The following is a 12768-nucleotide window of genomic DNA, read 5'->3' on the forward strand; positions in this document are numbered from 1 at the left end:
CCGCTCAGTGAGAACCGTATCAGGCTTCTGATCTGCAGAACTGTGAGGTAATACGTTTGTCATGTGTTGACACCTTGATTTCCGCTCAGTGAGATCCGTATCAGGCTTCTGATCTGCAGAACTGTGAGGTAATACGTTTGCTTTATGTTCAGCAGAACACTAATATGATTATTAACCAAAGTCCATCTTTTGTTCAGATTTCCTTGGTCTTTTTCTGCTCCAGAATCCCATTCAGGATACTCTGTTAACCTTTAGTTGTCATTTGGGCTGTGACAGTTTCTCAGACTTGCCTTGTTTTGAAATGACCATGACAGTTTTGAGGAGTACTGGCCAGGTATTTTGTAGAATGTTCCTTAATTGGAATTTGAAGTTTTCCTCATGATGAGAGTGGGGTTAAGGGTGTTTGGGAGGAAGAACAGGGATAAAATGCTACTCTTATTGCATCATATCAAGAGTGCATGCTGTTAACGTGATTTATGACATGTTGACCTTGATCACCTGGCCAAGGTAGTGCTTGTCAGGTTTCTCCACTGAAAAGTTATACTCCCTCCACTTCCCATACTGTGGGACTTTTTTGTTTTTGGTCTTTTTTTGGAGCACTTTCTTATGTTTCAGCCACTACAAGATGCTCCAGGATCATCTTGTATATTTCCTGCTCCAGTCCTGGAATCAACCATTTTTCCAAAGAGCACTAATCCCCTTTTTCTGGAGGTTGGTATTAGAAACCAAGATCTGGTTGCTGGGTGTGCTCATGGCGTCTGGGCCCTCTCAGCTGACAGAGAAAGGAATTATATATATTACCCTTGTATATATACACATCAGTAAGTGTCTCTCTATGTAGCCATTTGTATCTATAGTAAACTAAACATCAGTTTATACCTGTGCCTTTGACTCTGATTCATTACTGTATAGATTATTCTTGCCTATCTGTAAACTCCCACTCCAGTTAGGAGCCTGGCTTACACCTTCCATCATCCTTTTTCTTATTTGCTCATTTCTAGTATACCAGACTCCATGGAGTACAGAACTTACGTATGTTCCTTTGGCCTTACTTCCTAAAGACTGTTCATTTCCAAAGTTACTTAAATCAACACCATTTCCCTTTACCGCCTTCGCTCCCTTGTTTCATACATTTGTAATACAGTTAGATTTTTTTTGGTCATATTCTGCATTCACTCGGGAACCCCCGGACCTCCTAAATGATTTTTTTTTCCCAAAATTTGCAGACATTAAGTTTCACTCTTTATGCTGGAAACATCTGTGGATTTTGACAAAGCCATAGTGTCGTGTATACACAATTACAGTATCATACAGAGCAGTTTCATCACCCTAAAATTCCCCTATGTTTGCCTAATTCAGCTTCTTCTTGACAATCACTGATTTTTCTACCCTTGCTGTAGTTTTCCCTTTTCATTTTGCCAGAATGGTTGGAATCATACAGAATGCAGTCTTTTCAGGAGGGCTTCTTTCACTTAGCAATATGCATTTAAGTTCTCTCTCTCTTCCATTTTCATGGCTTGATAGTTTGCTTGATAGTTTGCTTCTTTCATGGCTTGATTATTATCACTGAATGATACTCCATTGAATAATGTACCACAGTTTGATTATCCATTCACCTGTTGAAGGACAGCTTGGTTGCCTCCTGCTTGGGGCAGTTATGAATACAGCTCCTATAAATATTTGTATGCAGGTTTTTGTGTGGACATGAATTTTCAAAACAGTTGGATGAATACTTACGAGTGTGATTGCTGGATGGCGTAAGACTATATGTTTAGCTCAGCAAGAACTACCAAACTGTCTTCCACAGTGGCTGTACCATCAGCATTCCCGTCAGCAATGAATGAGCTCCTGTTGCTGGCATCCTTGTCAGCACTTGGTATGTGATTCATTTTGGGTTAATATTTGAAAGGTGGAAGGTCGATGTCTTAGGTTAATTAATTTTTTCCATATGGATGTCCAATTATTCCAGAACCATTTGTTGAAAAGACTATCCTTCACTGAATACCTTTGCTCATTTGTCAAAGATCAGTTGACTGTATTTGTAGGATATATTTCTGAGATATGATCTGATTCTTTTCCATTAACCTGTATATCCTATTGCCAATACCACAGCGTCTTGATTACTGTAGCTTTGTAGTTAAGTCTTGAAATTGTATAGCGTGAGTCCTCCAACTTTCTTCTTCTTCAGTATTGTTATTGGCTCTTCTAGGTCTTTGCCTTTTCAAGTAAACTTTATAATCGATTTGTCAATATCTACAAAATAGCTTGCCAGGGTTTTTATTGTATTGCACTGAATCTGTAGATCAGGTTGGGATGAATTGACATCTTAACAGTATTGAATCTTTCAATCCATGAACGTGGACTATCTCTCCATTTGTTTTGATCTTCTTTGAATTCTTTCATCGAGTTTTGTAGTTTTCTGCATATAGATCCTGTGCATATTTTGTTAGATTTCTACCTAATAAAAACACCTTTTGCTATTGTCAGTGGTATTTACATTTTTAAAATTCCAGTTGTTTATTGCTGGTATTTAGGAAAGCACTTGTCATATTAACCTTCTGTCCTGCAGCCTTTCTATATTTGCTTATTCTGTAAGTTTTTGTTTGTTTGTCTGTTTATTGATTCTTTGGGATTTTTCTATAAAAACAAGCATGTCATCTGTGAGCAAAGATAGTTTCATTTCTTCCTTCCCTATCTATATACCTTTTATTTACTCTTCTTATCTTATTACACTAGCTACAACTTTTAGTATGATGTTGAGTAGGAGTAGTGAGAGGAGACATCCTTGCCTCATTCCTCATCTTTGCAGGAAAGCATCCAGTTTCTCACCATTATGATGTTAGTTGTAGGTGTTTTGTAGATATTCCTTATCACACGAAAGAGGTTCTTGATTCCTAGTTTGCCCAAAGATGGTTGGTTTGATTTTAACCGTGAACGGATGTTGAATTTTTGTCAGATCTTTTTCTGCATCGATTGATATGATCATATGATTTTTCTTCTTTAGTTGGTTGATGTGGTGTATTACACTGATTGATTTGCAAATGTTGAACCAGCCTTGTATACCTGGATTAAGTCCCACTTGTTTATGGCACCTAATTCTTTTCATACATTGTTGGATTTGATTTGCTAATATTTTTTGAGGATTTTTGCATGGGAGATTCTGGTTTGTAGTTTTCCTTTATTGTAAAATCTTTATCTGGTTTTGGTATTAGGATAATGCTGGCCTCAGAGAATGAGGTAGGGAGTGTTCCCTCTGCTTTTGTTTTTTTGAAAGAGATTGTGAAGGATTATTATCATGTCTTCCTTAACATTTAGTAGATTCACCAGTGAAACCATCTGGACCTGGTATTTACTTTTATTGGTCAGGTTTTAAATTATTGATTCAATTTCTTTAATAAATATAGGCCTATTCAAATGATTTAGTTCTCTTTGTGTGAGTTTTGATAACTTGTGTCTTTCAAGGAATTGGTGCATTTCATGTAAGTTATCAAATTTGTGAGTATAGAGTTGTTCATGGTATTCCTTTAGTATCCTTTTAATATCAAAGGGACCAGTGGTGATAACCTCTCTTTCATTTCTGATATTGGTAATTTGTATTGATATCTTCCCTCCTCTTTCCTTCCTTAGCCTAGCTAGAGGCTTATCACTTTTATTGATCTTTTCAAAGAATCAGATTTTGGCTTTATTGATTTTTCGCTGTTGTTTTTTTATTTTGAATTTTGTGGTTTTTTGGGTTTTTTTTGCTTAATTTTTATTATTTTCTTCTGCTTTCTTTAGGATCATGTTGCTCTTCTTTCTGTAGTTTCCTAAAGGAGGAGCTTAGATGATTGATTTTCAGTTTTTTCCTCATTTCTAATTTATGCATTTATTGCTATAAATTTCTCTCTAAGCACTGCTTTTGCTACATTGTACATATTTTTCTAAGTTGTGTTTTCGTTTTTATTTAGTTCAAATATTTGAAAACTTAAGACTTCTTCTTTGACCCATGTGTTGTTTGCAAGTGTGTTTAATCTCCATATATTCGGGGATTTTCCAGCTATCTTTCTGTTACTGATTTCTAGTTTAATTCCACTGTAATTTGAGAATGTACTTTATGTGATTTTATATTCTGTTTAAATTTGTTAAGGTATGTTTTATGGCCCAGACTATGTTCTATCTTGGTGAATATTCCATGCAAGCTTGAAGAATGTGTATTCTATTGTGGTTGAATGGAATGTTCTATCCATGTCATTTAGATCCAATTGATGGATCCTTATTGAGTTTCTACCTGCTTGATCTATCAATTACTGAAAGGTGGGTATTGAAATCCCCAACTATAGTAGTATATTAATCTATTTCTCCTTACAGTTCTATCAGCTTTTGCTACATGTATTTTGATGCTCTGTTAGATGCACACAAGGATTGCTATGTCTTCTTGCACAATTTACCCCTTTATCATTTACCCCTTTATCATTATGTAATGCCCCCCTTTATTTTTCTTGTCCTGAAGTCTACTCTGTCTGAAAATTAATATAGCTACTCCATCTTTCTTTTCATTAATGTTAGCATGGTATATCTTTCTCCATTTCTTTTTTTTTTTTTTTTTTTGCGGTACACTGGCCTCTCACTGCTGTGGTCTCTCCCGTTGCGGAGCACAGGCTCCGGACGCGCAGGCTCAGCGGCCATGGCTCACGGGCCCAGCCGCTCCACGGCATGTGGGATCCTCCCTGACCAGGGCACGAACCCGTGTCCCCTGCATCGGCAGGCGGACTCTCAACCACTGCGCCACCAGGGAAGCCTGTGCCTCCCCCTCCTCCCCCAATCCCTTTTCCTTTAATCTGACTCTTAATGAAGTGGGTTTCTTGGGGACAGCATATAACTGAGATTAAAAAAAATTTTTTTTTAATCCACTCTGAAATCTCAGTCTTTTCATAGTGTGTTTAGACCATTCACATTGAAAGTGATTATAATATACAGTTGACCCTTGAACAGTGCAGGGGTTAGGGGGCCCGACCCTCTATGCAGTCAGAAATCTGTGTATAACTTATAGCTAGCGCTCCAAATACCATGATTCCTCCAGCTCTGTGGTTCCTCCGTATCCATGGATTCGACCAACCAGGGATTCAACAACCACGGATCATGCAGCACTGTAGTATGTACTATTGAAAAATACCCATGTATTATGTGGACCTGTGCGGTTCACATCTGTGTGGTTCAAGGGTGAACTGTAGTTGGATTAATATCCACCATATTTGTTTTCATTACATTAAAAAAAGTCTCTGCCTTGTTTGGTTTCAATGGAATATTTTATGATTCCATTTTCTCTCCTCTTAGGATATCAATTATACTTCTTTAAAAAAACTTTGTAGGAGTTGCCCTAGAGTTTGCAATATACATTTCAAACTAATCTAAGTCTACCTTCAGATAACACTGTCTTAGAGTGTTTTCAAGTCTTCCCTCTGATCCTTTGACATTGCTGCTGTTCACTTCTTCCATGTGCTGTGATCACCCAGTGCATTTTCACTATTATTACTTTAACAGTTATCTTTTAGATCAATTACAAATAAGAAAAAGAAAATATTTTAGTTTGCTTTTTTTTCTTCTCCAGCACACCACTTGCTTTCTTTATGAAGGCCTTAGTTCTGACATATCATTTTTATTTCTCTCTGAAGAACTTCTTTTAACATTTATTACCGGTTAGGTCTACTGGAAATGTATTCTTTCAGTTTTTGTTTGCTTAAAAAATTCTTTATTTCTCCTTTACTTTTGATGAATAGTTTCGCTGGATATAGAATTCTAGGCTGGTGTTTTTTTCTTTCAATGCTTTAAATATTTCATTCCACACTCTTGCTTGTATGGTTTTTAACAAGAAGTCTGCTGTAATTCTTCATTCCTCTACAGGTAAGCTGTTTTTTCCATTTCTGATTTTCCCTCTGTCTTTGGTTTCTGCAATTTGAATATGATATGCCTACGTGTGTATTTTTTGGTATTTAACCTGTTAGATGTTGTCTGAGCTTCCTGTATCTGTAATTATCTTGGTGTCTGTAATTAATTCTAGGAAATTCTCAGCCATTATAACTTCCAACAGTTTTCTCTTTGTTCTTTTGGTATTCCATTTATGTATATCTTACACCTTTTAAAGTTGCTCCACAGGTCTTGGATGCTCTCTTTTGTCTTTTCCTCCTTTTTTCCTCTTTGTATTTCGGTGCGGGAGGTTTCTGTTTACTTCTCTTCAAGCTCATCTTGCCTGTGTCCAGTCCACTGATGAACCCACCAGATACAGCCTTCATTTCTTTTAGTGTGTTTTTGCTTTCTAGCATTTCTCTTTGACTAGTTCTTAGGGTCTCCATTTCTCTGCGACATTAGGTATCTGTTCCTGCATATTGTCTACCTTTGCATGGGAGCCCTTAACCTATTAATCACGGTTATTTTAAATTCCTTGTGTGATAATTCCAAGATCTGTGCCATGTATGATGCCCATCCTGATGCTTGCTAGCTCTTCAGATCATGTTTTTTCTTGCCTTTCAGTATTCTTTGTTGAAAGCCAGACATGATGTGTCGGGTAGTAAGAACTGAAGAGTGGTTCTTTATTGTGAATTGTATGTTACTCTTACTATGACTTGGGCCGTGTTAAAGGTTTGCTGTAGGTGCCTATAGCTACAGCTGTAGGTGCCTCAGGTTTCAGATTCCTCAGGTGTCCTGGTTTTGACCTCTTTTGTCTTTGGGCTCCTCCCCAGATGGGGTCTTGCTGTTCTTTCAGATGTCATCTGCTGTCACACGAGAGCCTGTTGATATTGTGGTAATAATGTACAATTTTACCACCTAAAGTCTTTAAGGGGCACGAGCTCGCTGTGTCCCCCTTTGGCTGGCAAAGCAATAAAGCTATTCTTTTCTACTTCACCCAAAACTCTGTCTCTGAGATTCGATTCAGCACAGAGGTGCACAGAGGCCAGGTTTTTGGCATCAGTACTAAGTAAAGTAAGTCAGAAAGAGAAAGACAAATACCATATGATGTCACTTACATGTGGAATCTGAATGAACATATCTACGTAACAGAAGCAAACTCATAGACATAGAGAACAGACTTGTGGTTGCCAAGGGGGAGGGTGGGGTGGGGAGGATTGGCAGTGTGGGATTAGCAGATGCAAACTAGTATATATAGGCTGGATAAACAACAAGGTCCTACTGTAGAGCACAGGGAACTATACTCAGTATCCTGTAATAAACCATCATGGAAAAGAATATGAAAAAGAATATATTTTATATATATTTTTATATATATATATATAAACCGAATCACTTTGCTGGACAGCAGAAATTAACACAACATAATAAATTAAAAAAAAAAAAAAAGACTGCTTCTGCTCTGAGTTACTGCCCAGCCTGCCCACTTCCGTCTTTTGTTGCTCAGGGTTTTACCAAACGGAGCTCTGAGTTTTGGTGGGAGCGCCAGGTGTACATGTGTGGGATGGGTGAGGGTCTTTAGTTCTTTTCTAGTCTCCATCGGCCTCCTTATTACGCCCCCTTTTTTGATAGGCAAACGTGTTTCATCAGTCTTAACACAAATGCAACCTTAACTCCACACTCTGCTCCCTTCCCCCCAACCGGTGTGTTCTATCAGAGCTCCCCTAAGCTGCTGCTTAGATTCTGCACTAAAGCAGAGAGCTTTCAGGCCTCTCGGTTATCTGTAAGTCAGCAGCCAACCAGTAAGGAGGCAAAAATTGTGGGCAGCCTAAGGAATAATTGCTCTAAAAACCCACACACCCTTTCTCCCTTCTTCCCCTAAAGCCATTAAGTGGGACAGATCGCAGTGAGTGTAGGGTTGGGGTGCGTGGGCAGTCGGAGCCTGGATAGGATGAGGGGGGCGTCTGCCAGGGAGGGGACAGTGGTAGCAACCAGTTTGTGTCGTATCCAGTTTTTCTCAAGGGCTGTGTCATTCTTTAAGGGTTGTGCCCTGCCCCCTTCCCTCCTACCTCAAACCCGTTGGATAAAGTAGGAGAACGTGAACCCAGACTGATATGGCTAAATGAATAAGTTGAAAAGTTAATGAGGAACAGAGTTTCAAAGTAATTCTCCACGGAGTGCTTGTTAATGACAAAGAGAAAGGGGATACCGCACAGACGGAAGCTTGGCAGACACTCTTCATCCACTGGTCAAAGGAGTGTTACCAGTAATGGGACAAAACAAAATCGCCTGGCACCTGATAGGATGGGATAAAAGGGATACAACATCACTTCTGTGACTCATTGCAGTGATGTATAACCTGAATCTAATTATGCTCTAATTATGATGAAGCATCAGACAAAACCAAACTATGGGACATTCTGCAGAAACTTGTGGCCCTTCCTCAGGGCCTGATACGTAAGAATTAGAGGGTCTTATTCCTCTCAACCGTCTTGAGTTCCAGGCAGTAGAAGATGGGGCAGGAGCAGGTGCTGTCATTTTTTCCCTCTGCTGTCGATTCACGGTGCTTTTCATGACAACAGGATGGTAAACTTTTGTGTTGTGTGCTTTTTTTTTTTTTTTGCGGTACGCGGGCCTCTCACTGTTGTGGCCTCTCCCGTTGCGGAGCACAGGCTCCGGACGTGCAGGCCCAGCGGCCATGGCTCATGGGCCCAGCCGCTCCGCGGCATGTGGGATCTTCCCGGACCGGGGCACGAACCCGTGTCCCCTGCATCGGCAGGCGGACTCCTACCCACTGCGCCACCAGGGAAGCCCTCTTTTTTTTTTTTTTTTAATATTATTTATTTATTTGGTTGTGCCAGGTCTTTGTTGTAGCAGGCGGGCTTCTTAGTTGCGGCATGCAGACTCTTAGTTGCAGCATGCATGCGGGATCTAGTTCCCTGACCAGGGATGGAACCTGGGTCCCCTGCACTGGGAACTTGGAGTCTTAGCCACTGGACCACCTGGGAAGTCCCTCAGTATGTTTTCTTATTTGCTTCTCACAGTTCCCTGCTGGATTATTCTTCCACCTTTGCGATGATGATATAATAATAATAATAATAATAAAGGACAACATTTAGGTAATACTTCTCATGGCCAGGTGATAGTCCGAGCCCTCTGAATGCTGCATACATTAACTGGTTTAATCCTCACAGTTACCTTGTGAGGAAGATACGCTGTGGTTAGTCCATTTTACAAATGGGGAAACTGGGGCACAGAGAAGTTAAACACCTTGCCCAAGGTCACACAGCTGGAAAGTAGTGGAGCCACAATTCAAGTCAGGCCGTCAGACTCTGGATCCCTAGCCTTTATTTACTGCATGCTGTGGCCTCCTGTATCGTGCCGCTGGGGGAACCAAAGACTCAGCTCGCTTGGGTGGCTTGTCGGGGGCCCCTTGTTCACTTACTCATTGATTCTGCAAATCTGCGCTGAGTGGCCGCAAATGCCAGACTCTGTTCCAGATGCTCTGAAACGGGACAAGGCAGCTAGATCTCTGGGCTTCACGAGCTGGACACCAGGCCTGCTGCCCGGGGTCGAGCCTAGATGCAGGGCACGTGCGCGGGGAGCAGGTGGCTGCACGTGGGCTGCTGGCCTATCTGTTCCTGTGCTCACACGTGTGTTGTCCTCTTGTCTCTTGAAGGTCGCCTGGTGGGTGCCCTGGATGCAGTGCTGGATTCCAACGCCCGGGTCGCTCCGTTTCGAATTCTACTCCAGGTCCCCGGCTCCCAGGTGTATTCTCCCATAGCATGTGGTGAGTTACTGAGTGGATCGGACGTTTACTGGGCCGTGGCCACGGGTGAGTTTTGTTCCAGGTGGAGTGTTCCCCACCTTGAGGTCTGGGCATGAGTATCTGCATGGTCGTGACGCTAGAAGGTAACTCCTTCTAGAACCTCATCTGCTGCCATGAGCTCTTTGTTCTTCCTTTCTTTTTTTGTTTTTCTTTTACAACCATTGGAAGCGTGTAGAGGCTCTAAGCTTGGGCATCCAGGCTTTCAAGTGGCGTGTTGGTCCAGGGGCCTGTGAATCCAGCTGTTTTCTTCATCTTGTGTCTGACATAACACACGAGTCCGGGGCGTGTGCATATACCGTAACAGGGCAGGGGAGGTGTCTGGGGCTGGGTCTGTCTTAGGCCAGCCTTCACCCTTGTTCCACGTGTGCACTGAATCACTGGACGGCTGAGCCCTACGGGAATTTAGAAATCACCTTCGCAACCTCTCCAGCTGAGCTTCAGTTCCTCCTGCATGCACTGTCCAATACTCCGCCTCGTGACTCCAGCTCCTCTGGGGCTGGGAATCGTTGCACCCTGAGAAGCCACTTCTATTAAAAAACAAAACCGGGGCTTCCCTGATGGCGCAGTGCCTGAGAGTCCGCCTGCCGATGCAGGGGACACGGGTTCGTGCCCCGGTCCGGGAGGTTCCCACATGCCGTGGATCAAGTAAGCCCGTGCACCACAACGACTGAGCCTGAGTGCTAGAGCCCGTGAGCCACAGCTACTGAGCCTGCATGACACAACTACTGAAGCCCGTACGCCTAGAGTCAGTGCTCCGCAACAAGAGAAGCCACCGCAGTGAGAAGCCCACGTGCCGCAATTAGAGAAAACCTGCGCGCAGCAACGAAGACCCGATGCAGCCAAAAATAAATAAATAAAATAAATAAATAAAAATAAAATAACGTATATTTAAAAAAAACCCCAAGATGTGTCTTTTTAATTACACAAGTAATAAATGTTCATCCTTCAGAAATTAGAAAATAGGTAAGAAAGGAGGAGAAAGAAATCACCTATAACCTTTTATCTGGTGCTAATCACTCTTGTGTCTGCGTATGTGCCTCTCCACAGAGGTTTTTAGTTGTGTTTTTTTCCTCTTAACACTTTACTAATCACCATAAACTTTCACTGTCACCTCACATTCTTGAACAACATTGGATGAATTTTTTTTTTTTCCTGGAAAAAATACAGGAAAGTTTAAAGAAGAAAATTGTCATCCATATCCACCATTACTAACAGCTGTTCACGTCTTGGCATGTTCTTCCAGTCTGGTTTTTTTTTGAACAAATCATTCTCTATTTCCATTAAGTGATGAAATGATGCACGCTCAATGTAATCAGTTAATACTGGAAAGTACAGATAAGAAAATATATCTTGCCCCACAGCCTAGGCACCCAAGGGTACCTCCAGTGACACTGGGGTCACATCATCCAGGCAACTTTTTTTTTTTGTATTTTTTTGGCCACACTGCATGGCTTGGGAATATTAGTTCCCTGACCAGGGATTACACCTGGGACCACGGCAGTGAAAGCGTTGAGTCCTAACCACTGGACCGCCGGAGAATTCCCAACACAACTTTCTAATGCATTTAGACAAGTCCAGGGATAGTTATGAAGAAGGATAGGCGAGCTTTATAAAAATGCAGCTTGTCTGACAGTGCTAGTTTATGATAAAAATATTGTTTTTAGTGGATTTCAATAAAAGGAAAGATGCTGAAGTGAAACGAAAGAACCATTAAACTTCAAATAAACACCGAGCACTTCCTTTCTAAAAGGTTCATTTAAGGTCAAGGGGAGAGATGTTTAAAAGCATGACAAGGTCAGAATTGTGGCTTTTGAAGACAGTGTTTCCGTTCTGGCAATGTTCATTGACTCCCCTCCTGAAGGACAGGGATGTCAGCGTTCTCATCCCTCCCCTGCTTCCCCAGGCTCTCATTTTTTTTTTTCCTAACATCTTTATTGGAGTATAATTGCTTTACAATGTGCGTTAGTTTCTGCTTTATAACAAAATGAATCAGCTATACATATACACATATCCCCATATCCCCTCCCTCTTGCGTCTCCCTCCCACCCTCCCTATCCCACCCCTCTAGGTGGTCACAAAGCACTGAGCTGATCTCCCTGTGCTATGCAGCTGCTTCCCACTAGCTACCTATTTTACATTTGGTGGTGTATATATGTCCATTAGGCTCTCATTTTTAAAAGTCTTACTATTCATTGTACGTGGTAATTTCCATTCTCTTCTGTAACCACACTTTCCACCATTATTTGGCTCAGTTCTCTATGTAAATTGATTTAATGCTTCCATCAGGTACAGCTTTCCCAGCACAGAGTCTTTTACTTTGGTTCCTGTCTTAATTGGCTATATTCCTGTTTTCTTCTCCCAATAACATCTCACATTTGCAAGTGTTTGTGCCTTGCTTTTGAACTTGAATGACACCTTGGCTGGGTCTGATGGGCTCTGGCCAGACTCTGGAGCTTCGTGGCCATCACTTCGGGGTCTTTCAGTATTTAAGTGGCAAAGGGAGAAATCTCAGGCTGGTCTGATTCCTGCCCCCGCCCTTGTGGATGATGTGCTTTTTGTGGGGATAACTGTTTTTTTATCACTGAAGTTCAGCAGCATTAGTCCCTTTAGGAACTTGGTTACAACCTGTTACTCCCTTGAGCATACACCATGTTACATTTTTCTGCAACTCCACGTACTCTTCCAGGACACAGATTGATTTCTCTTTTTTTAATTTTTGGCTGCGTTGGGTCTTCATTGCTGTGCGTAGGCTTTCTCTAGTTGCGGCGAGCGGGGGCTTCTCTTCTTTGCGGTGCGTGGGCTTCTCATTGTAGTGGCTTCTCTTGTTGCGGAGCACGGGCTCTAGGCGTGCGGGCTTCAGTAGTTGTGGCACGTGGGCTCTGTAGTTGTGGCTCACGGGCTCTAGAGCCTAGGCTCAGTAGTTGTGGCACACGGGCTTAGTTGCTCCGCAGCATGTGGGATCTTGCCAGACCAGAGCTCGAACCCGTGTCCTCTGCATTGGCAGGCGGATTCTTAACCACTGCGCCACCAGGGAAGCCCCAGATTGATTTCTTTAA

At 41.8% G+C, this 12768-nt stretch overlaps 1 protein-coding gene across 11 annotated transcripts in view; it reads left to right on the forward strand.

Moving 5' to 3' along the window:
- The window catches only part of TBC1D8 (TBC1 domain family member 8), a 125849-nt gene that overhangs the window by 31217 nt on the left and 81864 nt on the right, over window positions 1-12768 (forward strand). For 8 of the 11 annotated variants that reach the window (XR_016395331.1, XR_016395332.1, XR_002648115.3 and 5 more), the window contains one exon: window positions 9563-9718. Coding sequence is in view for 8 of the 11 variants with exons in the window: in XM_022599100.3 (XP_022454808.2) it covers window positions 9563-9718 (156 nt within the window). In the remaining 3 variants the exon portion in view is untranslated. The remainder of the gene's footprint in view (window positions 1-9562; window positions 9719-12768) is intronic. The other 3 variants (XM_022599101.2, XM_089922629.1, XM_022599103.3) reach the window with 1 other exon arrangement.

Source organism: Delphinapterus leucas, chromosome 13, assembly GCF_059928025.1.
Source record: "Delphinapterus leucas isolate spDelLeu-1000000601 "Yukka" chromosome 13, BTC_Dleu_Yukka2, whole genome shotgun sequence".
In the NCBI taxonomy this organism is placed as follows: domain Eukaryota; kingdom Metazoa; phylum Chordata; class Mammalia; order Artiodactyla; family Monodontidae; genus Delphinapterus; species Delphinapterus leucas.